Below are 24,126 nucleotides of genomic sequence, written 5' to 3'. Positions count from 1 at the left end.
ATTCTTCCGTCTGCACTGCTTCTCTCTTCTCCAGTTGGAGAAGCTACGGAGTACTATCCCAGACAAGGGGCCCGGACCCACCCGAGCCAACTTCTTCCACCACATCTACCCAACCACACACTGAAAATGAACCTCATCCAACTGCGCTCGTGACTTTTTTTCTCCACATGTCGACAAAACTAGGTAATTGCAGTAGTTTGACTTACGACGTAGGCGGTCTGTCCTCTGACAGTTGCGGGACGCTGTTGTTCTAGCACTACTCGCTATGCCTCTGCCAGGATTGCAACCCTACCTATCAGCCTGCGCGGTCAGCAGCGAAGAGGCCACCGAATCCTCCTTCCGGGTTCTCGCGCTCTCCAAACTACGCTGCTTCAGGGAAAAAAAGGAATGGGTGCCCCGTTGGCCCCACATCCCCGGGCTGATCTCCCTCCGGGGAACAATCCCATCTCTTGGTCAGATTGTCAATGACATCAAGGGTCACTCTTGCTCATGGACCATGCCTTTTATAGAGAGTTTTCTTGTCTGTTCCTCTTTTTCCGTTTTCTGCTTGATCGGCATGCTCTTCTATATCTAGTCTCTTCCTCCCCCATCCTTTGCACCCGTTTTTTTACACTTACCATCCCGGCGAAATTTCCGTCAACCAATTCGCCCGCGCGATTGACAAAACGGAGGACCACCGGTGTACATTTCTTACTTCATTGTCATTATCCAGGCTGTGGGGCTGAATTCAATATTGGCTTTGTGTCTATCACCAACTCCAGCTATCCAATCTAGCCCATCATACCAAAGACAAGAAGAACCAACTAGTCAAGTCCACCGGGACTGACTCAGCAACAATGTCTGCGCTGTCGCGTCTTTCAGATGAGATGCATCGGGACATCGATAGCATCAAGTCCAAGGAGGAGCAATCAGATGGAGTAGCGTCTCCAAAGCGAGCCGATGGCAAGATTGAAATGCAGGAAGAGGACTGCTACGAGAAGCTCGGCTTCTGTTTTCCGACATGGAAGAAGTGGTCGATTCTGTCCGCCATCTTCATCGTCCAATCCTCGATGAATTACAATTCCAGCGTCTATCCTAATGCTGTCCCGCAAATTGCCGAACATTTCGGTGTTAGTCTCCAGGCGGCTCGGTGCGGTCAGATGGCTTTCCTCATCGCCTACGCCTTTGGAAGTGAGCTCTGGGCCCCCTGGAGTGAGGAACTCGGACGCTGGCCGATTATGCAGCTTAGTCTGTTCCTCGTCAACATTTGGCAGATCCCTTGCGCCCTCGCACCAAACTTTGGCACCATTATTGTCGGTCGCTTCCTCGGCGGTATCTCCTCTGCCGGTGGCTCCGTGACGTTGGGCATGGTTGCCGACATGTGGGAATCAGACGATCAACAATACGCCGTTGCATTCATCGTCTTGTCCTCTGTCGGTGGATCCGTTCTGGGTCCTATCGTTGGGGGTTTCGTGGAAGCATACCTCGATTGGCGATGGAACTTTTGGATCCAGCTCATCTTTGGTGGCTTCACGCAGATCATCCACTTCTTCGTCCCCGAGACACGCGCGAGCGTCTTGGTTGACCGCGAGGCCAAGAAGCGCCGCAAGGCTGGTGAGAAGAACGTCTACGGTCCTGGAGAGCTCAAAGAGCATCGCTTCTCGATAAAGGAAATTCTCATTGTCTGGTCCCGTCCCTTTGAGATGTTTGTTCGCGAGCCCATTGTGTTGTTTCTGTCGCTTCTCAGTGGCTTCAGCGATGCCTTGATCTTCACCTTTTTGGAGTCATTTGGTCCCGTGTTCAAGCAGTGGGGTTTCGGCACCGTTGCCAATGGTCTGGCTTTTATTTCGATTGCCGTTGGATACATTATCGCCTACATTTCTTTCCTTCCATGGATCCACAAAGACCGGAAAATCCGTCGCCGCGACCCGGATGCTCTCCAGCCCGAGACTCGACTCTGGTGGCTTCTCTTCAGTAAGTCTCCGCCAGCGATGCATCCTTAAATAGATATATTTGAATTTCTTGCTGATTATTTCATTGTAGCCGCCCCTCTTGAGACTATCGGTCTTTTTGGGTTCGCATGGACCAGTTTAGGCCCTCCCCACGTGCACTGGATCGCCCCCATGATTTTCGCCTGTCTGATTGCCATTGCGAATGTATGTTCCTCTAGTCGTTTTGCTCCTCGTCCAAGATTTCGGATCGGTGTGGACTGACCTCTTTTACAGTACGCCATTTACATGGCTACAATTGACTACATGGTGGCCAGTTACGGTCCTTACTCGGCATCTGCCACTGGTGGTAATGCTCTAGCTCGTGATTTCCTTGCCGGTATTGCGGCAATGTACGCGACACCTTGTAAGTTAATATCACCGAAAGAGTTTCCCGGACAAGTCAGGATATCAAGTGACTAACAACAATTGAACAATTAGTCTTTGAAAATGTCGGCCACAAATACCACCTTGAATGGCCTAGCACCATTCTTGCATTTATTGCCCTCTTCGTCGCCATTCCCATCTACATCTTTTACTGGAAAGGCCCTCAAATCCGTGCTCGGTCAAAGTTTGCCCAGACCTTGGCAAGCGATCGCAAAGCGCACGAGGTTGCAACTGCCGAGAAAAGCCGCGAGAAACGGTCTCGCGGTGGCGCCGCTCACCTCGAGAATGTTTAACTTCCTTTTCTCCTTCTCTCGATATAGCCCCTTCGATTCTTCGGCGCCTAGCCTTTCTACAATCTCGATGTCCTGCCACTCGTTTAATTGCGCCAGAAGAGTCCTGACGCAAAATAACGACCGAGAACACTGTATTTCAGGGCTATTTTTAGGCCTTTGGCATAAATTTTTCATTTCGCACGCCATCACTTTATGACGCTTTTACGATATCACATGAGCAACTTCTTCGACTTCCTTGTTGTTTTACGATGCATCATGACTCATGGTACATGTTATACCTCTGCCGTCTTCATGTTCCTCGTCATATTCCTCTTTCTCCCCTTTCCCATGATTGCTCTTGTCTTTTCTTCTCTCCCCCCCCCGGAGTTCTGTGAAGGCTTTTGTCGGGAACTTGAAGACCATTTTCTGTCTTCCGCATGGATACCTTCTTTTTGCTTTTTGTTTGCATTAGATGTGAGGCTCTAGAGAAGGATAGACATTAGATTGGATTAGATGGGGTATACCCATGTTCAGATCTTACGCATTCTATACACTCATAGATGAATGCACGGGCGCATGTCCTATTCAGAATACAAATTGACTTTAATCACAAATGCGTGGTACACATATGGATACTTTTAATGTGAATGCATGGAATGATCCTCAATATATTTCTTGAGTCCAACTTTAATTTATCTGCTCACTCTACCTATTCACCGCCTTTACACCGCCCGCCGCTTTAGGGGGATATGGCTGTTCTCCGATACGGTCTAGTGGTCAGGCCGATTCGGAACTCTGTTGTTCTCAACTGTCGTTTTACCCGTGACGTTTTCATTCCATTCACAGGCAATCCGTTCGAAATTCATGATATTCCATAGCACATTTATGAATTGAAATTGATCGATTCATGGGGCGACAATACAATGCATATATTGCCAATCCATCAACTCCTAATTCCTCTTTTCTTATTTATCGTGATCTGCTGCTTTGTCCCATTGCAATTCCCACCTGACGTGGATTTTCTGAACTAAGGCTATTTCGACTGTGGTTTTCAGGGAGCCTCCTTCGGACACAGAGAGTTCCGTTCTCTTTCGTTGGCCTTGAACCTTGAGTCTTGATGCTTTGAGTCTGAACTGCAACGCCAGACTCTGAAAAGTATCTGACAAATGCCTTTCAACCGGACCGCGGTCCGTAATGTCTTCATCTACAACAGAGCAACAGGCACTTGCCTTGGTGGACTGCGACAGAACGGATCAGTGACCGAAGCCGTTTTCCTCTGGATATTGAACAATATCCTCTTCCTTGTCTCTTCATCATCTTCAGAAGATGCCGAAATTAGTATCCATGCCCAAGCACGAGCTACTCAACGGGTCGTTTCACCGACAAGCAACCCTCTTGAAGCAGGAGAGTATGATATTTATAGCAATGGCAAGTATTACCACTAACTATATTTACTCTTCTTAATTCATTCATGCAGGACCGCAATTTACTTGTAGTGGGTTCTTAAATAGACGGCGTTATTAACACTAGAGTATTATATTAGACCCAAACCCAATCGAACTCACCGATGAGCCTTGGATACAGCGCATTTTCTCACGCAGCGTAAGCTCCGGAGGGCGCGAGGAAGACAGGTTCCGTCTCGGATTACGAGCACGAGATGGACGGTGTGTGCTGAGCGGCGTCGTCAATCTGAATGCGGAAATGGGAGACTGGTCCCTCTTTGAGAGCGCGCATGTTTTCCCGCTCGAGAAGGAAAGTCTGTGGACCAGGGATGACTTTGGGAGATGGATTACAGACGACGACGACGACGACGACGACGACATGGACTTGGACATGGACCACGCATCCAATATCTCGAAAATACATTCCTGCCAAAACGGGTTGCTTCTGCGAAGAGACCTCCATACAATGTTTGACAGCTATCTCATCTCTGTCAATCCAGACGTGAGTCTCAATTTTGGCTCTGCGGAGTATATATCATGAATTTTTTTTCTCAAGCTTAGGTGAACTAATTATTTCCCCCCCCCTCTAAAAGGACGGTTACAAGATCACAGTGTTCAACTACGATATATTAGGTCTTGATGGGCGGATCCTAGATCCCGTCTGTCGTGATCCAGCTGACCCGCACCGTGTATCTGATGAGATATTGAGGTGGCATTTCCGCCAGTCTGTGCTCGCCAATATGCGAGGGGCCGGTGAGCCTATCTTCGAGCACGATTTCCCGCCAGGAACGGATATGATGAGGGACATTCAAGACGAGCCACGGGGCCAGGAGAGGTTTGAAATGGAGATTGCTTTGCGGTTACGTGGAGGAGGACATGGGGACGGGTAAAAAATCCCCAGGGGTCATGAATGTTTGGAAGGATCCGGGATATCTGCTATCGTGAGCTATGATGCTGGACATATACAGTAGGACCAGCGGTCCCCGTATGTCGGGGAGAAAGAGAGAGAGAGAGAGAGAGAGACAAGGAACAGATAAAGGGGGGAAGGAAACACGAACCGAAGCGGCATTACTGATCTAAACTGATGAAGAATTAACGTCGCATGCTGAAAACCTTTTTTTTTTTTTTTCTTTTTTCCAGCCAACTATTGCCTTATAAGACGACCAGATCGTACCTGTCCAAGAAAACTTAAAAGTAAAAGAGTGTACCTGATCGCATAGAGAATCTTGACTACTGTGGCCCCCATACCGCAAGAAAGTAAAACCCAAAAATATAATACGCCATGGTGACGAACATCGTCATCATTTTTTATCCACGAGACGGAAGAAAAAGGTCCAATATGGCACGAGACCAGCGATACAATCGTCATCGAAAAATGCCAGGTGGGACATGATACCCATCATTTAATGCAGTAGATAATAAATATAAATTGTTTCATTCTCCGGCATATATAGCGGAGACTACATAAACTTGCAAGGAAAAGAAAGAGTCAATTGGTGGATGGAAGGGAAGAAAAGGCGTAGAACAGGGAGGAAAAAATACCGCTCCTCCTTTGCCCGATTGATTTAGGGGGGAAAAAAGAAAAAGAAAAAGAAAAGAACATTTTATCGTGACGCCATACTTGATTTAAAAAAAAAAAATAAACACCCCTTCCCTGCATCAATGGACGTTATGACGCTCTCTAAAAGTGGAAAAAATAGATGGTGGAAAGATTCAACAAATAACAAAGAAAGGGGGAAAATCGTATGGGTATCAATTCGTCGAGGCAGGAAAAATATCCCAAACGGTCAAGAAGAAACGAATACGAGCTTCGAGCTTTGGGACCCATGGGCCGAAGGCAAATTCCCTCGCGCAGCAAGGTGTCCAGCATGATGAAATGAACTGAAATAAGATAACATGGACAAATGAAAGGTGATGAAAAAAAAGGGGGGACAAGGCGCAAAAGCGGACAATCGGACAATAGGAAATAACATGAATAACCCGATTAACCCTCTCTGCTTTCGCGTTCGCGTTCATGCTCTCGTTCGTGTTCTCGTTCGTGCTCTCTGTGCATCTCAGATGTTCGAGGATCAGGGGGTGAAGACCGGCGACGTTGCTCGGCCGTCGAATATTGATGGCCTGGGTGGTGATGATGGTGCTGCTGCTGCTGCTGTTGTTGTGATGACAATCGTTGTTCTGAACCAAATCCAGTGGTTATTGCAGAGCTAGGCCCGCCTAGCGCGCTTCCGTGTTCCAGCGTTCGACGTCGAACGGATACGTCGCTTCTTTGGCGGGAATGACCAGGACGACGCGCCGAGGAAGCAGATGGTGTGTTGTGTGAAAATGAAGGAGACGTATACTGAGGTTGCGCACCCGGCGGTGGAGGTGCCTGATGGGACCCTTGCGCTTTGCGCTTCTTTGGCGAATTGCTATATTCTACGCCTGCAAAGGAAAAACAAATATCAAAAGATATTAGAAATTGAACAAAAAAACACGGCCGTCAATGGAAACCTTTTCAGTCTACTAACCAGAAGGAGTTGGAGATTGGCCTCCAGCGGGTCCAGCCCCTTGACTACTTGGCGGAACCCAATGATGAAAGTAAATGGATGGAGAAGATTGTTGCTGCGGCTGCTGCGGCTGCTCCCGCTGTGCAATACCAGGGTGTGCAGATTGAGGAGTCTGTTGCTGTTGCTGTTGCATTTGCTGGCCGGTAGCACCGAATTGAACTCCTGGCGGAGCTTGTATTTGCATTTCACTGGTATTGAGCCGCGGTAATGTTGACTGAGCTGGCGGTCGTGGTGCTGGAGGTAGAGTCAAGGGAGCCTGAATGGGCGTTTGCGGCCCACGCGGGCGTGCTGCTGGAGACATGGCGCTCGGAAGAGAATAACCAGATGTGAAACTCGCCGATTGTTGAGGTAGAGGTGGCTGCTGGGATGTCAGTATCGGCGGTTGTTGTACAGATCCCATTACCGGCGGTGGGACCGCAGCATAAGGGTTTGGCGGTGGTTGTCGGCTGTCCCGTCTCAAGTCGGGCGGTGAAGATGCTGGTGGCGGAAGAGGTTGCTGCTGTGTAGCTTGGGCAATCTGCGGAGGTGCAGGAAGCTGAAGCGGAACCTGCTGCGATACCTGTGGTGCTATTTGCTGATGTTGATGCTGGTGCTGCTGTTGAAGATGAAGCTGACCCATGAAATGCTGAGCCCATTCCAGGCTTGTGTTTGGAAGGTTTCCGCCCCCCATTCCAGCAAATACCATGGGTACCATGTACGGCGGTACGCCGCCTTGGAGAGATTCTCGAAGCATGTTTTGTTCAATCTTTCGCTGCTCAAGCTTCAAACTTTCTTGCCTCGTCCTCTCCTCCTCCTGTTTTCGTTTGTCCTCTTCGGCTTTTGCATTAAGCCAATTTCGCATCGCATCCTCAGCGCCTTGCCATTGGGCCGGCGGAGACGGCAGTTGACCTAGGGGTGGACCCAGAGTTTGAGCAATTGCAACAGGTGGAGGGGGAGGAGCAACAGTATGAGCTGGTGGCGGTGGTTGTTGTTGCTGTTGTGATGGGGGTGGTGGCGGGGGAGGAGGAGGAGGAGGAGGAGGCGGTGGTGGAGGCCCTCGGTCTGTACTGGAGAGCGCCATCGCCGCCGGCGGCGGGAGCCCTCGATGAGGCGTGCTCATCGTCCGTGAAGCTCTCGAAGACGGTAGAGGCAAATAAGCACCAGTCACCGGAGGAGGAAAATGGGGAGCGGAATTCGGTGGCAGCGGAGAAGCGTCATAGAAACGGTTCAAATTGTCGGGAGCTGGAGTTTTGAGTGTGAGCAACATGAGTGCGTAGAAGCTTGAATTGAAGCGCAAAAAAAATAATGATAAAATAAAATTTGGGATACGATTTTCAAAAGCAGCAATAATGATAGCTGTATGAGGAAGAACACTAAGGGAATAAACAATAGGACAGCATGAGCAGAGAACCTTTTTGCAGATGAGTAAGGATTAAGAAACAAGCAAAGCAGCTGGGAACTCAAGCTCCCTTATGCGCATGCGCACGTCCTTTCTTGGGGCCTTGAGGGGCGAGACTGCTTCCCACCGAGACCGATGATACTAAAGACCGGGGCCCCGTCGGAGGAAATCGAGGGCCCCTCGCTACCGTTGAAACCACCAGGAGCTGATTCGTCCGATGGCGTAGGGCTACTCTGATGGAGGGTGTGAACGAGGAGGCGTCAGAGAATGCCTTTTTGCTTCTGTCGCGTGGAGCGGGATCAGATTTGGTGCGGACGATCGTCCCACGGACGGAGGCACAATGGCAAAGATCAACGGTCGACAAAGAGAGTAGGAGATTGACAGTGCATGAGACGGGGGCGGACGGTACTTTTGCACTGTTCATGTAGGGTTTGCAAGCACCTCCCCTCGGAGCAAAACGTGAGCTTGAGCACTACCCTAGCACGGCTTGCAAGCCAGACGGGAAAAACCAAGACTTGTCAAAATTACAAAAATGGAACCAATTGGCGCTGAGACGTAGTGGAGGTGCCATGGCAAAGCGGTGGACGTGGGGCTTGCAATCGGGGTTGTTAAGTGTTGCCTGGCAAGACCCAAATACGGCCAGCGACATCAAAAAAACACTCAAAAAGTCAATAATAATAGCCATGGTAGCAGCAAAAGCAGCAAGCAGGACGTAGTAAAGACACCAGCAGGGGGAAGGGGGGTTCCTGTTTCGTTTACCCTTGAAGCCTGGCTAATTTGTACGTAGAATCTTTCCATGGCGCTCACACCCTTTCCCCAGTAGGCGTGGTTCGTTGGGCGTGCATGGAAAAACTAGGACAGAGTAATAGAGATGGTGGAAAAATTGGTGAGAACGTGGCTTTCTCAGAGAAGAAACGCCATACCGGGGGGCCACACGACGTGCCAGGCCTTGTCAAGCCAAGGTGGCCTAGAATGGACCCTTTTTGGATCAATTCCCAAGAGCCCTACCTCGCCATGCTGCGCATGGTCCGGCAAACGAAGAGCAACGACGGTCGACAGCCCGTCGGCGAGTAGTGTGCACTCTGAACAGAAGCTTGGACCCGCAAACTAACCGTGACGAGACAGCTTGCCCCCCGTAAGACTTCCTACTAAAAGATGCGTTCCAGACATTGGCCCCAAAAGAGGTGTGGGCAAATAACAATCCAGCAAGAGATGCATGACACCGACAGGAACGTTGTGTCGTTGCAAGTCGGTACGATTGGCGTCACGGGCGTTTCCCAGAGCGCGCCGATCTTGGACGGATGCGGCTGTCCGACTCGTCCAGTCAACGGTAGCGAGGCTTCGATGCTGGTTGCCCTTTTTCCACCATCACTGTCCTGCAACAACAGCCTCACTGAGCACTGCTCGAGGGGCGGATTAATAGTTTAGTGCTCAGATGGCTAAAACCTTAGGACTGGGATGCGCTTGCATCCAAGGAAACGAAAAGGACATGCTATCAATTCAGCCGATGCCTTCTTCAGACAGATAAATCTCCACAAGCAGTAGCAGGAGCCGATAGCGTCTGCATTGGGAGGTCAAGGTGTGACAATCGCCAAGGATACGTTAAATGGGTGTGCACTTTTCCGGGTTTATGGCTCCATTCAGCAATCACGGTTGTTTTGTTTTTCGTGGCCCCGGGGCGGGGGGTGGTTTGAGCCAAGATGGAGCCAACGTCAGAGCAGCTGTAGAGAAGCATCCTTCAATATAGAAGTAGAATCATCAATTGTCCCAGAGGGAAAGGTCGTCGTTTGGTCCTCCCGCTGTGGCTTGCTAGCTACGCCGCAAGGGTCGCGTTCTGAGCAACTAACCTCGATTAAGCATGGACGAGTCCGCCACCAGGTGCCCTTTTCGGTGACATATTAGTCGTTGTTTTAGTGACCCAAGCCCACTGCCCAATATAACGGAGAGCAAATAGTTCAGATGCTAGTCATTTCCACGTAGATTCGGAATCTGGACCGTCGCAGACTTGTCAGATCCATGACCAACTAACCTCTAACGGGGCGGATGAAACCGAGAGTGTCATCACCCATTGTCCCGAGCATGGCATTTGGGCGGAAGCCTCGTTCACCTTAAATCTTAAAATCCATCGGTAGAAGCGTCCTGAGAAATTTCCTTTCCCCTCCCGATCGTAGTCGTCTGAATGTCACTCACAGGCTGATTGGCCCGTCTCAATTCCTTTCTCTTGGTCACTCTCCGGCCATGCCGAATGTTTTCATCCGGGGCAAATGCACATCTACACCGCATATCACACCGAACAAATGTCCCTGTCGCAAAGCAAAAGTATGGTGCGGAAGGCGGTCTTTGGTTCCGCAAATGGTAGACAGTCGGCAGCACAAATGTGACGTCGGGGCATTCCTTGGTCCCGACGGAAAGAGAGTGGCTACGTAGACCTGAGGACGACGTAATCAGCCAATGAAGCCGAAGTCCCTGCGGGGCGTTGCGCAAGCTCAAGAGTGCGTAATTTTTTGGCGTAGCAAAGACCAGCGGATCAGCATGAGACTGGCGACATATCCAAGAAGCTGAGAAGAGGGAGAGAGAGAGAAAAAAAATTGGATCAATGAGCTGATTCAGAGGATTATACGGAGTAGTTCTGATCGCAATTGCTGCCCTTTGATCCACAATAGCCCATGTTGAACGCGTCGATCAACAGCATCCATCTGCTAATGAGCAAGGAACATTGAGGCGCACTGTCACTGTATACTGGCATTATTGCCCACCCCAGTCGCCAGATTGGCCCCGACGTCTCGCCTCCGTCCAGCCACTGACGATCCAAGGATACGCCCCGGCAGGACGGACGCTAAGTCATTCATCAACAGAGAACAGAGGAGTATGCGTGAGCATGTAGAACATATGTGGAACCGGTCTTGCTGCAAGACGGATAGAAGTTTCGGCGCATCTTTTGACAATATAGTGAATCTCTCTGGTTTCGCCGCCATAAATTGTCCGCTCCACTTTTGATTTGGATTAGTTGGCGATGATCTTGTTTGGTGGCAACGGCAGTAGTATCCGAGGCTTGCCGTGTCTTCACCGTCGCCCCGTTTGGGCGCGTGAAGCTGTCCTACGTGAGGATGCGATGTTAGAGCCACGCCCGAAAGAAGCAACTTAAGATGTGCGCCTAAGTGGTCGGCTCGAATCCACACCCAGCCGCATGTTTGATGTGAGGGACAGTCAAAAAATCAGACCACTTGCCGACGATCATAACTCTTTATGTCATATGGTGTTGCATTCATCCAAAAAAGCTTCGTTTCAAGTAGATGTTCGATTCCATTTCCGATTGCTCTGGTATGCTTCTTGTCGATAACTTTGAATACTCGCTCCTTCACGACTTCCTTATCCGAGGGCCATTTTTGATTGCAGATGCCGATCAGGACCCGCCAGGTTGTCATAATTGGTGGTTGTCCCTCCACAGTGAAATACAGTCCGGTCAAAGCCGGAAACGACTGAAAAGATTCAGATCCTTCAACCATTTCCTTTTTTTTTCCACTTGATATCCCTTCCCTTGCCAGGTGCGATTGCACTATTGTGTGTGTGGCTGTCTGCAGTAATATTATATATGCCTAAATTGAGTGCATGTTCGTAAAAGAGAGATGCTTCATCCTTGTTCAGTTACCCAATTCATCCACGACAACCAAGCATGGCGTCGCTTGGATCCGAATTTATTCTTTGCCCAAGTAACCATTTGTGGATGATTATGGCGGAACCTACCAAGTAGAGCGCCTTTTTGTCCTGAGGCGGGGGTAATGCGTCAATGTAGCCATGCACGCCAGAACGCCCAAAAGGCTGGCAGCAGCGCCAGATATGGTATAATTGCCTGTTCAGCTCTGTTTCCCCCACCACAATGGAAGTATCCTTCAGCTGTGGCCGCAGAGTCTTCTTTTCACCAGATTGGCTGCCATCCTTTGGACTTTCTTACCGTTGCTGTCTGAGTCTCGGTGCAATTGCCACAGACCCGGCTCGTTATCGGCGCAAGGATAGAATAAAAGAATGACGCCTGTCTTCCTATTCCACCCAGTCGTTCCTTTTTTACTCCGAAGCGCCACGCAATTATAAACGAGAGAAATCTTTCTTTGATGATGACAGTGAGGGTTGATTCGGAAAGAGGGCCGAAACGATGATGTCAGCTTCTGAAGCTGTAACTTATGGTGCTGTCCGAATCGAGCAGGTACGAAGAGGGTGGCTATCGACCAACTGTCTGCCGACTCATCCTCGCTCTCACGGAGTCCCTTTCACGAACTTCATCATTTTTTTTTTTTTTTTTTTTTTTCAATTAAGAGGGAGTTGAGGCTTCCTGCCTTTCTTCCTCCAATCGCTCCTACCGAGGGCATTGTCGATCTCCACCTAGAGTGGAAAAAGTCCGATCCAAACGACCGCGGTCGACGCATCTCCATGTCACCCATGCCCCGCGGCCGATTCATCATCATCAGCTGAGGGAGCGAGAGAGAAACATCTCCCCTCAGAATGGTCATGAGGCGCAGGGTCCAGAAGCTTTGCGACGCGTCAAAAGGCCATGATTGATCCAGTAGAGGGCTCGGATCGCTCGCTGTGAATTATTTCTCTTCTTTCAGCCTCTCCTCTGCCTCTTCCTACTGGACCACTCCTTTGCTGTCGTAGATTGGATGATCGACATACGCCTCCCCACGCGACACTTTTTTTTCTTTCACAACTGCCACTGCATTCCCTGTAGTCGCGTGCTGACGCAGACGGCCGGGATAGATTGATCGACACTTGTCCCATGTGTCCTGCAGATCTTTTGATCCCTTCCCCTCCCACGTTTTCGCTTATAGTCTTATGACATTTTGAAGTTGCAACTGGCCGCACGCTGGACGTGGTAGAGCTATTTTCTTTCATTCGTTTAGGCAGTTACACGCCTCTATTCTGTAGAATTTCCGTGGAATTCGACACTCCTTCAGAACCATTGTATATTACATTAGACATTAAAATCTCATGATAGACCCGATATGTATCATCTACATGCCCTAACTCCAACTCCCGAGGTATCAAACAAACCATCTCTTCTAAGTTTCTTTGTGACGAGGACGCCTCAAAAAGTGGGTATACGCCGCAACAATGAATAACAAAAGGTAAATGATTGAAAAACAAGGAGTGTGCAAGCGAAAGATACCAAGTAGTGATGTCAGTTCGAAAACGAGGAATATGAACTTTCCATCTCGAAAATATCCAAGGAGAGAAAAAAGGATGACGAACTGACAGAAGAAGGAACTGACGTTTAATGGTAGTCAATGTATTTTTCTGGCTTCTGTTCGTCAGCCAACCGGCTGACTTGGAGGTACAACTGCAATACCTCAGCCGCGCGAAATGTTTTCGTAGTTTGGTGGCGCTTTTCGGTTATGCCGCCCGTAAACAAAAAAGCCACTGATCAAAGATCCTTCCATTCTCGCTCTGATTACCGATGTTGATCGCCACGTGCGAAGCTTCCTTTTCCCATCAACCGGGCCATGTTGATGACGTCGTCATCGTCGTGGTCGACCCTTTCACGGTTTCCTTCGCTCTCTATGCTTCTTCCATTCCGCCTTTGCCACTTTCATGAGCAGTTCCTCGTCCTTGATTGGGATCCACGAGGTCAATACTTTCATGACATTCTCAAAATCCGAATCTAGAAGAATATCGCGTGTGCCGGCGATCAGGGCGGCTGAAGTCGCATGTAGAACATCTAGACCGCCTGCAACGGAGCCCGACGAAGGGTTCTGTCGAGGATCCCCCAGTAACATAAACACGTCCCACACCCTCAGTTGCGCCGGGAATGGTATTGAGTAATTGAAAAGGGTGAGGTACCAGCGCGTCCCGTATGCTGTTGATCCGATGCCTAGTTCGTCCTGGAAAAGAATATATTAGTCGTGGTTCGGAAACGCGGGCGCCGAGCTCGCGGGCACTTTAGCTCCTCCATCCTCTCATCTTGCAAAGATCTATGAGCAAGATAGTTCTGGAACTTTGGGACCCCGGCATGGTACCCTTTGCAGAATTGTTCGAGACCTAGACATACCAGCTTTTGCGAAACAAGACTACCAGAAAGCCAAACTTTTTCGAACTCCGCCAATGCCAGCATCAGCCCGTCAAAGCCTGGCCGGTAGAGGGTCTCGAGCCCACGGAGTCGCCACATCCGGACGAGCATCACAAAAGCCATGTCTTCGTCGTAAAAGCAAAGAAGCGTAGCAGCCAGGGAAGCCATTCCCTGGACGTAGCCAATTTCCGGGTAGTAGAGTGAAAGCGCATGCAATGTCCGAAAGAGAAGTCGTTGCCTGCCGTTTTGTTCGTCAATCAACCTGGACGGAATTATAGTGTCGTAGGAATCCTTACCCTCCTCGATAGCGCCTTCTAAACATAATATGACTACTGACAGTGCGCGGAACGTCGATATCAATTTGCACATCATCCGCAGAACTTTGAGCAAGAAGTCTCTAAAGAAGGCATAAGTTATGAGCGGTGTCATTTCAGGGAATAGCACCCAATGTCCTCTTGCTAAATGCGACGCAGAGGCAGAACAGTATCCAAGATCCAGGTTACTTACCTGGTAGTCTGCTATGATATCCTCGTCAGGTTCCCATTTACCCATTTTCTTCGCACTGCTTGTAAGGAAAGCATGCCAAGCCGTTGCTCGCCAGCGGTCAGGAATGCCTTTCCATGTGCGGGATATGAGCTAGGAAAAAAGATGATCAGCAATGACCGTCCAGGAGATTCGTTGTGCAATTTGCTGCCCAGAACAACAGTCTTACTTTTGGATCGTTTGTGTCGAATTCAAAAACGGTTTTGCCACCTGTTGGAGAACCCTTCACCACATGAGCCATCTTCCGCCATTTCTCTTCCCTTCGGCGCTCCCTTTTTTTCATTTCTGGTGATATGTCTCCTGCACGATCAAAATCAGGCAATTGCGCTAACTCGGGAGGCAAGGTGAGCATATCACTAGCTTCATCAAGCCATCGCCGGTTTCGATTGTGCGGCAGCCGATTTGCGGCATATCGAAGAGAATGACGAGAGATACCGAGTGAGAGGTAAGATCGATATGACATCAAGGACGTTGCGGATCTAGTCGAGCGATCCAAACTCTTTCTCCCGTTAAACGACAGTGTATGAGGAGAGAGTGTTTGAGCGGCGCTCGGTTGAGACAGTTTTCGGCGTAGCGTTCGCTTTCTCCGGGGAGCCTCAGAGGCTATTTGAAGGGATGTTGAGACACGATGCGGTCGAGGATGTTCCGGCGGACAAGAGCGCGCTTCTGATTTGGCGGAGAAATCGGTTGCTGCCTTCTTGGGCAGAATAAATCCATACCGGTCCACATCTTCTCCGTGTACGTTTTCCCAGTCTTCAATGCCGCCGGCTAGTTCGCAAGGCTCTCGCTGTATCATACTTTCGCGCTTCCCAGTTTGAGACGTAGAATTGATTGAGACAGGACGCACTGATCCCGATCCACTCGCTCCATCTGCTGCAGAGCCGTTTGCCAATCGATCTTTTGAAGAAAGCATTGTGTTACGAGAATCTTCTTCTCCAAGACAGGACATTCTTTCGATTGTCCAGTCGACACCGGCTTCCCCGCCATGGTCATACATAGATCGAACCTTTTGCGAAAGCATTTCTTCATCTGCTGAGAGAACTCGCCCTTGCGGTAGGTTTGAGCGCCCTGCTCTCGCCCTCTCTCGCCTAGCTTGGCTTTCTCTGTCCATAGCAGCGTTGGCGGTCCTTGGTCTCGCCCCTTTGATCAGAATACTCCCACGTTTCGAAAATTCGAGCCGGCCTGGAGTAGATAGGTCCTCGAGGCTACCGTCCGGGATATTCGTCGTAATCTTTTCAAAGACATTACGGAGCCCTGGCTGGGACTCATCGGCATCAGTTGCAGACTCGTATGTCTCCTGCGAGTATGTCCTGGATTTCGGTCGCGTCGTTGAACGGTCGGGACTAGGTGGGCTATCATCGTAAATTGGACTACTTGGGTCCTTTGTCAGATGCGATACTGCATCCTCGTAGTCGGTGGCGGCGCTGAACCTCCTCGAAGAGTTTGACGGGGCAAGGCCAGAGTCGCGTCGAGGATCATGGGGAGGTTCGGGTCGGGTTATTGAATAGACGGACCGCAATGCGGGCGAAGTTTTCGGCCTCCTAAGTTCGCTCATTGAATCATGCAATGGAGCTTCTCCAGCTGCAGTCTCTTCATAGCGGATCGCTTTTAAAAATTTCGAGTCATCGCCACGAGGTCCAAAGGACACCCTCCTCGGTCCCAGAGGCTTCGACATGCTTCAAAACTCGCTGGCCGTTTGACCCTCTCCAACGCAAGATTCTGTCGCAAGAGGAGCATTCGTTATGTGCGGACATGCGGCCGAGAGCAGAATTTCAGGGGTTTTCATGCGCGAAGAGAGAACGGGCCAGGTCCAGGAGGCCAAACAATTAAGAAGTGATCGTACTTTTCGGGGGGTTTGAGTTTTTTCTTGTCAAACTCTCCTAAGGACTCCTTATCAGGATATGCAGCTTCTCAATCGTCACCTCCTTGGCGCCACTCTGAATTGAGCTGTCCCCGTGGTCGGTTCAGTAATGATAATCAAGGCCAGTGGGCAACGACTTGACTACGGAGTAGTCGACACATGTGGAGTTTTGGAAGGGGGTTGGACCGTGTTCGGCCATCGCATTAGGAAAGTAAGGGAACCTGGTGCAATCGCCTTACTTTTTAGCTGGAAGCAAGGGTATCTGACACAGAAAGGGTAAGGTGGCTGGAGTTTGACAGGGGAGATTCCGCTTAAACGACCCTCTCTAGCTGGGGTTTTTATCTCCACAAACGCTCACTTTGGGGTAAGAGCTTTTAGATTACAATATGTATCGACATGTATCAAATGATACCACTCGGACATTTCTATATATTGAACTGCTTTGAAATGTGACCGATAAAAGATTTCTTCATTTCACTACTGCAATGTCGAGTTGTGATGGCGGAAGAAACATCCCCTATGTTCCTGCTTTACCAAGTACTCCCGCGATAGTCAAGTCGACTAAGCGTCGCATAAGTGATGATCGCAATTATAAGACATCTTAGCGATCGAGCTGCCAATTTCCTTTTCTGGAACCTTTAAGACAGACCAAATTTCTGCTTCTTTATCCGCGGAATAATTCCTGCCAGCACAAGTACTGCGGCCACTAAAACTGCCCAAAGCTGAATATGGAGAACGTTTTTGTTGTAATCCGTTTGAGTAGCGGCGGCAATCGTAGCAAGGCTTAGGATGAGCACGATATAGCCCGATGCCCGGTGATATTTCCAAATCTTCTTAGCCTTGACTTCTCCGCCATAAAGAGCTGGTGTATAATACTGTGTAACACCAACAAATGACTGAATAAAAAAGAAAATATAGGTGATAAGACCGAGGATCGCATGGGGAGATTCAAAATGAATCCCGTTGTGAGCAAATTTGTTCACCTCTATAACAATCAAGCCTGCCACAAGAGCATCGAGGCCTAATTGATTGAAGATGGCATGAACGGTGGTACCCTGCCGTTTTTGCGGCTGCGAATGCGTAGGCTGCAGAATTAGCACCCCTTGAGTGACTAGTAAAATGCCGGCCTGTGGCGTGAAGATTGTTAGCCATAAACGTGAAATGAGAGCAATTGAGTAAAAGGACTGGTGTCACCGACTGAATTGAGCAACTGTACGAGATTCTTGTTAGCAAAGGCTTCATTTTCAAAACCACAAAGTTGTAAGAGAAACTCACTGGATGAGCGGAAAACAAGATGAGCTTAGAAAGGAATATATTTGCCCAAACGATTGCGACAAGCTTGTGGACAAGTATTAGTAAAATATAAATTTCTTTGAACAGATATCTGAACACTAACAATCCAAATTCCCGCTTGCGCCAGGACAGCAGTTCCTATGTAGAAGTCAGCAAACTGAAACTCATAAACATTATATTTGCCACGGAATTAAAAATACAAAAGGTATCGACAAAATTAAAAGCAAAGTGTTCATACCAAGAATTAAGTTATACTGAAGTCCCTTTCCCTCTTTCTGTGAAGCGTCACCAGCTCTGCCTAGCAGCGGCTCGTCCTCTCCGTCCGCCCTAACAACGGAGACGGGGTCGTCACGCGAAGCTTCTGGAGCTGTAGCCATATTGATCTTCCTGTACCGTGGTGTAGAAACAAAAGAATCAACGTGTTGAGTTGAATCCCTTTTACCAGCAGCCATCGACTTCCTCAGAAGCGGGGTTCCTCAGCTCGTCTTATCAAGGCGATCTGACGAGCTCAATTCCCAGGGTAGGCTGGCAGTGTCACCATGGGTTAATGATGCAATCCGTACGATAGCTACAAATACGTCGCTAATGATTGGCTCGTTCTCCGGGAAAACATACGGCAGCCGAAGAATGCAAGGCGCGTACAAAAAAGGCATAATCCAAGTCTGTTATTACTCTCTTTGATTGACACTCGGTGGACTGGATAAATGCTACCGGATCTCTCACGTCCCGTGCCGAGCATGACTAGTTGACTGGTTAACTAGATGCAGCGATTGTTGCTGACTTAATGGCTTGGTCAGATTTCTTGACTCTTTCTTCATCCTAATGGCGCAGAAATTTTAAGCATATGTATTGGCTAAAGTTTTGGTAGATTAAGATTATTATTTATTTTTTTGCTTCATACAGAAATATATATGGAATATTTTTGTCTAGTGACATTCTCTGAAGGTTTTTACGTAGGTATATACAAGCAAAATGACTATTTTAAATCTTTCGTCGCCCAAACACCCGGATGCGCTTGACACCACCATCAGGAATGATGGTCATCTTGACATGCGTGTAGGTCCGACCCTCGACACTCTTCAATGCCGAGCGGCCATACTCATGCTCCACGTCGGGGCTGCTCTTCTGCGGTGCCAGAATCTCAACCCATCCCGCATCCGTCGCGGCTGGTACACCCGCGGTATTCAAGGCCTCCACCTTGACCTGCTGTGGGAAATTTCCACGGAAATGGGCAGTATCGATGACGACCTTGTCGATCTCGCCCTCTGCTCCAAGTTTGACAATGACCCAGTCGACGTGTCCTGGTGCCCGACTTCGCTTGGTCTCCCAACCGTCACCCATGTCCACGCCTCGGCCTGGCAAAAGCAGATTCTCTCTCCTGCCGAAATGCTGATCAGAGCATGAGACAGCCACGCCTCCGTTCACAGTAGCAGCAAGGTCAATCACTTCATGGCCACCTTCTGGGAAGACTGGGAGAGCAACGCCGTACAACCTAAAGCGGGCAATTCCACCATCGGGAATCATGAGCAACCGGACATGTGTATACGCCTTCTTGGTCAACTCGGGCAACAGCCATGCAAACTGCTGACTGGGACCGCACTCTTGCTTATCAAGAATCGTTTCCCACCCTGTAAAACTCTCCTTCGACACCTCCTCATCCGAATCACTAAAACAGCCTTGAACGGCAATTTCTGGTGCGTGGTTGCCGTTGAAGAACGCCGTATCAATTTCCACACCCTGAACCTTCCCACTTGCCACACCAAGTCGAATGACTACCCAGTCGAAATCCGGGTTATGCCGACGAGTCTCCCATCCATCGTACCAAGCGCCGGCATGCGTGAAGACACCAGGTTTCCGAACTGGCGGGGCAGGATTGATCAGATTCTCTGCGGCCGCGAACCACTCATCTGAGAATGACAATATCCTTGATCCAAGAGGCTTGGAAATAAGATCTATATAGTAATTGTTTGTTAGACTAAGCCAAAGGATAACAGGCATAATTTACTGAGAGCTCGTCTCATACCTATACATGTAGAGGAGAACGTGTTTGAAATGTCCTCCGCAGCAATAGAGACCACGCCTGAGCCCGCTTTCGAGGCCATTTTATTTCTCAAAGCCTGGGAAAATAAATGTATAGTTTAAAAGAATTGAACACAGAATTTGATGGCTGCAAAGTGTAGAGAGAGCACGCGAGCGGAATATGACTGCCAATATATTATACCTGCCATTGAGAAGCACGCGGAATCTACCGATTCCTTTATCGGACCCCTCCACGGTGGGGTTCGGTGCCCCGCCCGCCAGATGCAAATCTCCCATAGGGTCGATAAGATCATCCTTTCCCCGCTATGAAATTTCAGGTATAGTAGCTAGATAAGATACTCCAATTACTCGATCAAATTTCACCATTGGCCGACAAAAGACCGTGTCAACAATGGCTAGAGATAAAATCAAAACTTGAATTAGGTATAGACGCTCACTTTGATGCCGAAATGTCGTGATCTTGTGTAATTGTCAATTTTTCTTCCAACCCGTACTTACTCGAAGTCTTTTGGCATCTCAACCTTTGGTTCACGGCGCTGCTTCCTTGCTCTCAATGCTGTACACCTAATATATCGCAAAAACCTAATGACGGGGGACATCCAGATAAAACTCCATTCAAACAGCGTTACTGGTCCGGGGACGTTCTAGAATAGAAGATCGGCGTTGCAATCTAACTGGCTTCTGTGCGCTTGGTTTGGTATCATTGTTTCAATTGTGTCTCTTTTCTACTCCACTATCACTGTGGCTGATTTTACTCATATTGATAGCAAGTTTTTGAATTTAATCAGTTCTCTTTCCTTCCCTGCTGTATGTTCAATATATAAATTATAAGGCCATTAAGACCAGAAAGATGCGGCGCAGTGACCCAGTCCATAAATACAGCAAAATTCACAACTCCATTGCGATGCAATTGTGCGGCTCGTTAAGATATCGTTAAATTATTTCACCCCTCCTCATCGCCATCCTCCCATTGTGTGCTATCGTATGCAATCTCCTTCTTCGTGCCATTGGTGTCAAACTTGGCAAGAAACTCCGGAGGTACTGTTGGGATATACTTGCGTTCTCTTTCGCGATTCACGCCTCCAAAACCGGCTCCATAGCTGACGAGCATGTCTGTGGAAGTTGGCAAGATAAAGGGTAGCATGAGAGATGGATCTTGGAGGAGGTTTTCCGGTGGCTCTTCTTCATCCGAGGGCGCATCCATCGTAGGTGTCGAACCGCTTGCACTAGGGCCCGTTGTTTCCTTCGTGGCTACATTGCCTTCCGCGGGCGTGGATGTTGATGGATCATCAGTCGATTTACGCCCAGAGGCTCTCTGTGGTGAAATAGGTATTTTTGGAGATGAAGCTGCTTTTCGTCGACTTTCTCGACGTTCTGCAAATTCCTTTTCGAGGTTGATCAGGTACTTCATGGCGCTTTTCGGCAATCCTCTCTCACCGACTTCCGGTCGATAATGACGAACAGCATGTACAAGTTGTTGTGGGGTCAGTCGAGTGAGCTGTTGAATAGTATCAACTAAAGATTCGAAGTCTTCGCCGAGTGAAGAGAAGCATTGCAACCATTGGAGCAGTTGTATGGTTGGGGCAAGATGTCGTCTGGCCGCGTCAACAGTGCTCTCGCCCGAAGTGTTCATAGAACCACTCTCAAAATGCTCGGGCTCTCGGTTGTTTGCTCTTGCCCAGTCCTCCAAGATTGAAACATTCATTCGTATTTGCATCGCTTTTGTTCGCGCCAGGTATTTCCGGTTCGACATGACGCGATTGAACAATTCTGCGCCAAGCCAGTAGAGAAGTTGCGCTAAAATTTGGACTGTGATGACCGAGTGAATATCGTATAGGTCTAGTACAAAAAGAGTGGACGATAATAGCGACGTGATATTTCTAGGCGCAATCTGCGCACGTCTCCTCGGGGAAGGGGGCCTGAATCGTTTCTCAATCGGCTCCGGTTCCTTAGCTTTGCTCTTTGATTTGAAGAGCTTCCATTCATTTTGAAATTGCACGTCTTCAAAACCCGGAATTATTTCGTGGTCAAGCATTGCAGCATCTAACAATTTGTCCATTCGTCGTTCCGCATCCCGGATGATCAAGACGAAAATCTCATTGATGAGCTCAGCTAGCTGAAGCTGGAAAGAAGTCGTGGCCTCCATCAATCCGGGGTCTTTCTTGAGATAGTGCATAAGAAGCGTCGCGTTTGAAATCCAAAATGCCAAGATAGTCATATCCCATTGATGGCGTTCGACAACATCATTTATTTTGTCCATGGCCGTAACAAGGAGCATTTGGAGTAATTCCGGGCTAGCGTGATAATGAGCGTATCTTGAGCTCAGAAATAAAATGTTTGCAGGAACGGGTTTTTGCGACGGGGACCGTTGCGGCGTCATGTTGGTAATGATTATATCGAGGATCCGTCCTAGTTCATTTTCTTGAAAGACAAACATTTGATCGTGGAGGCATCTGTCCCAGACAAACTCCTGTCCCTCCTCTTCGAGTTCTTCAGGAGACTAAAGTCACATTAACATTCATACTGTATAAGCTCTTGGAGTCAAACATACTTCCGGCTGCTCGTCAAGCCCCAAGCTTGACAGGTCAACTTCCAAATTGATTGCGCTTTCCATCATCATTCGTCTCTTCATTTCATTCTCGGCCATTTCTTCCTCAAATTTGTCCTGAGTCAGGCCTCCATCGTAAAAGTCGTCTCCCACCCCCACGTTCCCTATTTTGTAACCACTTTCGTGTAGATAATCCGAAATTTCGGTATTAGACGCTAAGAAATCGAAAGCTGTTCTGCCAGAGGAAGATCGAACATCAGGTGAGGCACCGTGGTCCAAAAGAGTCTTTGCAATGTTCTTATGTCTGTTCGTCATGGCCCACATTAACGGACTCCATTGGTTTCGATCTTGTGTGTCGAGATCAGCACCGGCATCAATGAGAGCCGAGACAACATCATGATGACCCTATACCAGATATAAGCAGTTGGATATTGGAGATCAAAGGTACTATTCCATACAAAGCAGCTTGCATATATCAAGGGAGCAGCTCCCTCTTCATCTGCCGCATTCACATCAACATAATCCTTACACCTTCCGTTCACCAGTCTTTGCACTCTTTCAACGTCGCCATTACTGGCAGCCATATTCAATGCTTTCTGCAGAAGTTCACGCTTTTCTGCTTCGGACAGTGTCTCGCTGGTGGCAATACCGTCCTCGTCCTGCGAAGGGGGCCCGTCTGCTCGATGTGCTGCTTGGGCCGCGAGCATTTCCACGAGGCGACTATCATTATCTTCCAGAGCGAGGGCTGTTGGGTCATCTCTATAGCGGCTCTCTTCCAATGAAAGCCTGAAATCAAGTGGACGTGCCGGAACGGGCGTGGTGAAGAATTGCGACTGCCCTTTATAAGAGTGAGCAAAAGAAGCCCCATCCGCAACGTGAACAACATACCTTGCCAAGCGTCATATATCTCGGTTTCTGCGCCAAACGTTGGAGCTAATCTTCGGTCATCCAGAGACCTTGGAAGGTCATCTGGAAGGGCTCGAGGCTTGGGTGAACCCGAGTCTAAGTCCGTCCCTGCCTCGTGGTGATCATCGTTGAGGTCCATTGTGATTAAGAGGGAGGTGCACAATCATGAGACGAGTATAGGCAGAGCTGAACTCCAGCTTAAGTCACTTCGTTTTTTTTCTGCCTAGAGCTTGCATTTGAGCCAATGTCTGGAGCCCGCTAGTCAGTTGGCAAGAGCTTGTGTTATATGATCGCATATATTGCGCCGAGCAACTAGCTGGACAGCCCGCCCGTGAACCCCCATGCGATCGCTTAAAAACATAGCATTCTGTTACTAGTAGAACACGTTACATGCCAGGACGCTCTACGGAGTACAGAAGCTTCAGAAATTAGTTAGTCAAGGCCAATTTCTGCATAGAGCATGAGATCTATTGATAAGGGTAACATTACAACGCCCCAAAAAGCAGATTTTGATTTTAAATGGGATGTCACTTTTGTTTAGCAAAAGGCCGGTGAATAAATGAATTCATTAGACGGTAACAACTACTTCTGACAGGGTTCATCGTAACCAGTTACTGTCTTGAGATCAAATGTCTCGTTCATTCCACTAATTTTCTAAAGTTCCCATACGTTCATCAATCGACAATTGTGTTATTTCCATCTGAGACAGTGGCCAGACGTCACATTACCACTAATTACCATAAAAACCTTCCGAGCTTTCCAACAATGCAATGAAAACATCTCTACTGCCAAAAAACAGAGCTCCACAGCATGAAGAAGCCATTTAGGAGAGCGTCTAGGTCTTTTCACAGCTTTGAAAAGCAGGAACGTGTGGAATAAAGCGTT

At 48.7% G+C, this 24,126-nt stretch overlaps 7 protein-coding genes across 7 annotated transcripts; 2 read left to right on the top strand and 5 right to left on the bottom strand.

Moving 5' to 3' along the window:
• Positions 1-866: 866 nt before the first annotated feature.
• Positions 867-2,647, top strand: L228DRAFT_207687 (MFS general substrate transporter; the record flags this gene model as incomplete). The annotated part of the gene is made up of 4 exons (XM_018329731.1): positions 867-1,953; positions 2,023-2,135; positions 2,205-2,334; positions 2,409-2,647. 4 exons carry the CDS (start codon positions 867-869, stop codon positions 2,645-2,647), a joined length of 1,569 nt encoding a protein of 522 aa, XP_018190798.1.
• A 1,145-nt stretch (positions 2,648-3,792) lies between these two features.
• Positions 3,793-5,210, top strand: L228DRAFT_258695 (hypothetical protein; the record flags this gene model as incomplete). Its single annotated transcript, XM_018334102.1, has 3 exons — positions 3,793-4,034; positions 4,159-4,570; positions 4,662-5,210. The coding sequence occupies 3 exons, from the start codon at positions 3,793-3,795 to the stop codon at positions 4,956-4,958; spliced, it is 951 nt and encodes a 316-aa protein (XP_018190797.1). The 3' UTR covers positions 4,959-5,210.
• A 1,213-nt stretch (positions 5,211-6,423) lies between these two features.
• Positions 6,424-7,957, bottom strand: L228DRAFT_64953 (hypothetical protein). The gene has a single exon (XM_018336796.1). The coding sequence runs from the start codon at positions 7,858-7,860 to the stop codon at positions 6,571-6,573; it is 1,290 nt and encodes a 429-aa protein (XP_018190796.1). The 5' UTR covers positions 7,861-7,957; the 3' UTR covers positions 6,424-6,570.
• A 5,566-nt stretch (positions 7,958-13,523) lies between these two features.
• On the bottom strand, positions 13,524-16,268 carry L228DRAFT_236360 (RabGAP/TBC; the record flags this gene model as incomplete). Its single annotated transcript, XM_018330818.1, has 5 exons — positions 13,524-13,865; positions 14,033-14,312; positions 14,347-14,447; positions 14,558-14,686; positions 14,763-16,268. 5 exons carry the CDS (start codon positions 16,266-16,268, stop codon positions 13,524-13,526), a joined length of 2,358 nt encoding a protein of 785 aa, XP_018190795.1.
• Positions 16,269-16,898: 630 nt separating this feature from the next.
• L228DRAFT_244034 (hypothetical protein) lies at positions 16,899-18,242 on the bottom strand. Its single transcript, XM_018331827.1, has 5 exons — positions 17,986-18,242; positions 17,851-17,885; positions 17,730-17,792; positions 17,653-17,664; positions 16,899-17,581 (listed from the first exon to the last, which is right to left on the bottom strand). The coding sequence occupies exons 1-5, from the start codon at positions 18,122-18,124 to the stop codon at positions 17,093-17,095; spliced, it is 738 nt and encodes a 245-aa protein (XP_018190794.1). The 5' UTR covers positions 18,125-18,242; the 3' UTR covers positions 16,899-17,092.
• Positions 18,243-18,673: 431 nt separating this feature from the next.
• On the bottom strand, positions 18,674-19,849 carry L228DRAFT_280493 (Allantoicase; the record flags this gene model as incomplete). The annotated part of the gene is made up of 2 exons (XM_018335785.1): positions 18,674-19,699; positions 19,771-19,849. The coding sequence occupies 2 exons, from the start codon at positions 19,847-19,849 to the stop codon at positions 18,729-18,731; spliced, it is 1,050 nt and encodes a 349-aa protein (XP_018190793.1). The 3' UTR covers positions 18,674-18,728.
• Positions 19,850-20,478: 629 nt separating this feature from the next.
• On the bottom strand, positions 20,479-23,521 carry L228DRAFT_227188 (DIL and ankyrin domain-containing protein). Its single transcript, XM_018330441.1, has 4 exons — positions 23,224-23,521; positions 22,794-23,173; positions 22,339-22,740; positions 20,479-22,287 (listed from the first exon to the last, which is right to left on the bottom strand). The coding sequence occupies exons 1-4, from the start codon at positions 23,378-23,380 to the stop codon at positions 20,731-20,733; spliced, it is 2,496 nt and encodes an 831-aa protein (XP_018190792.1). The 5' UTR covers positions 23,381-23,521; the 3' UTR covers positions 20,479-20,730.
• Positions 23,522-24,126: the final 605 nt, after the last annotated feature.

Source organism: Xylona heveae (genome assembly GCF_001619985.1).
Source record: "Xylona heveae TC161 unplaced genomic scaffold L228scaffold_2, whole genome shotgun sequence".
Classification (NCBI taxonomy): domain Eukaryota; kingdom Fungi; phylum Ascomycota; class Xylonomycetes; order Xylonales; family Xylonaceae; genus Xylona; species Xylona heveae.
This window is presented reverse-complemented; position numbering and strand designations above follow the sequence as displayed.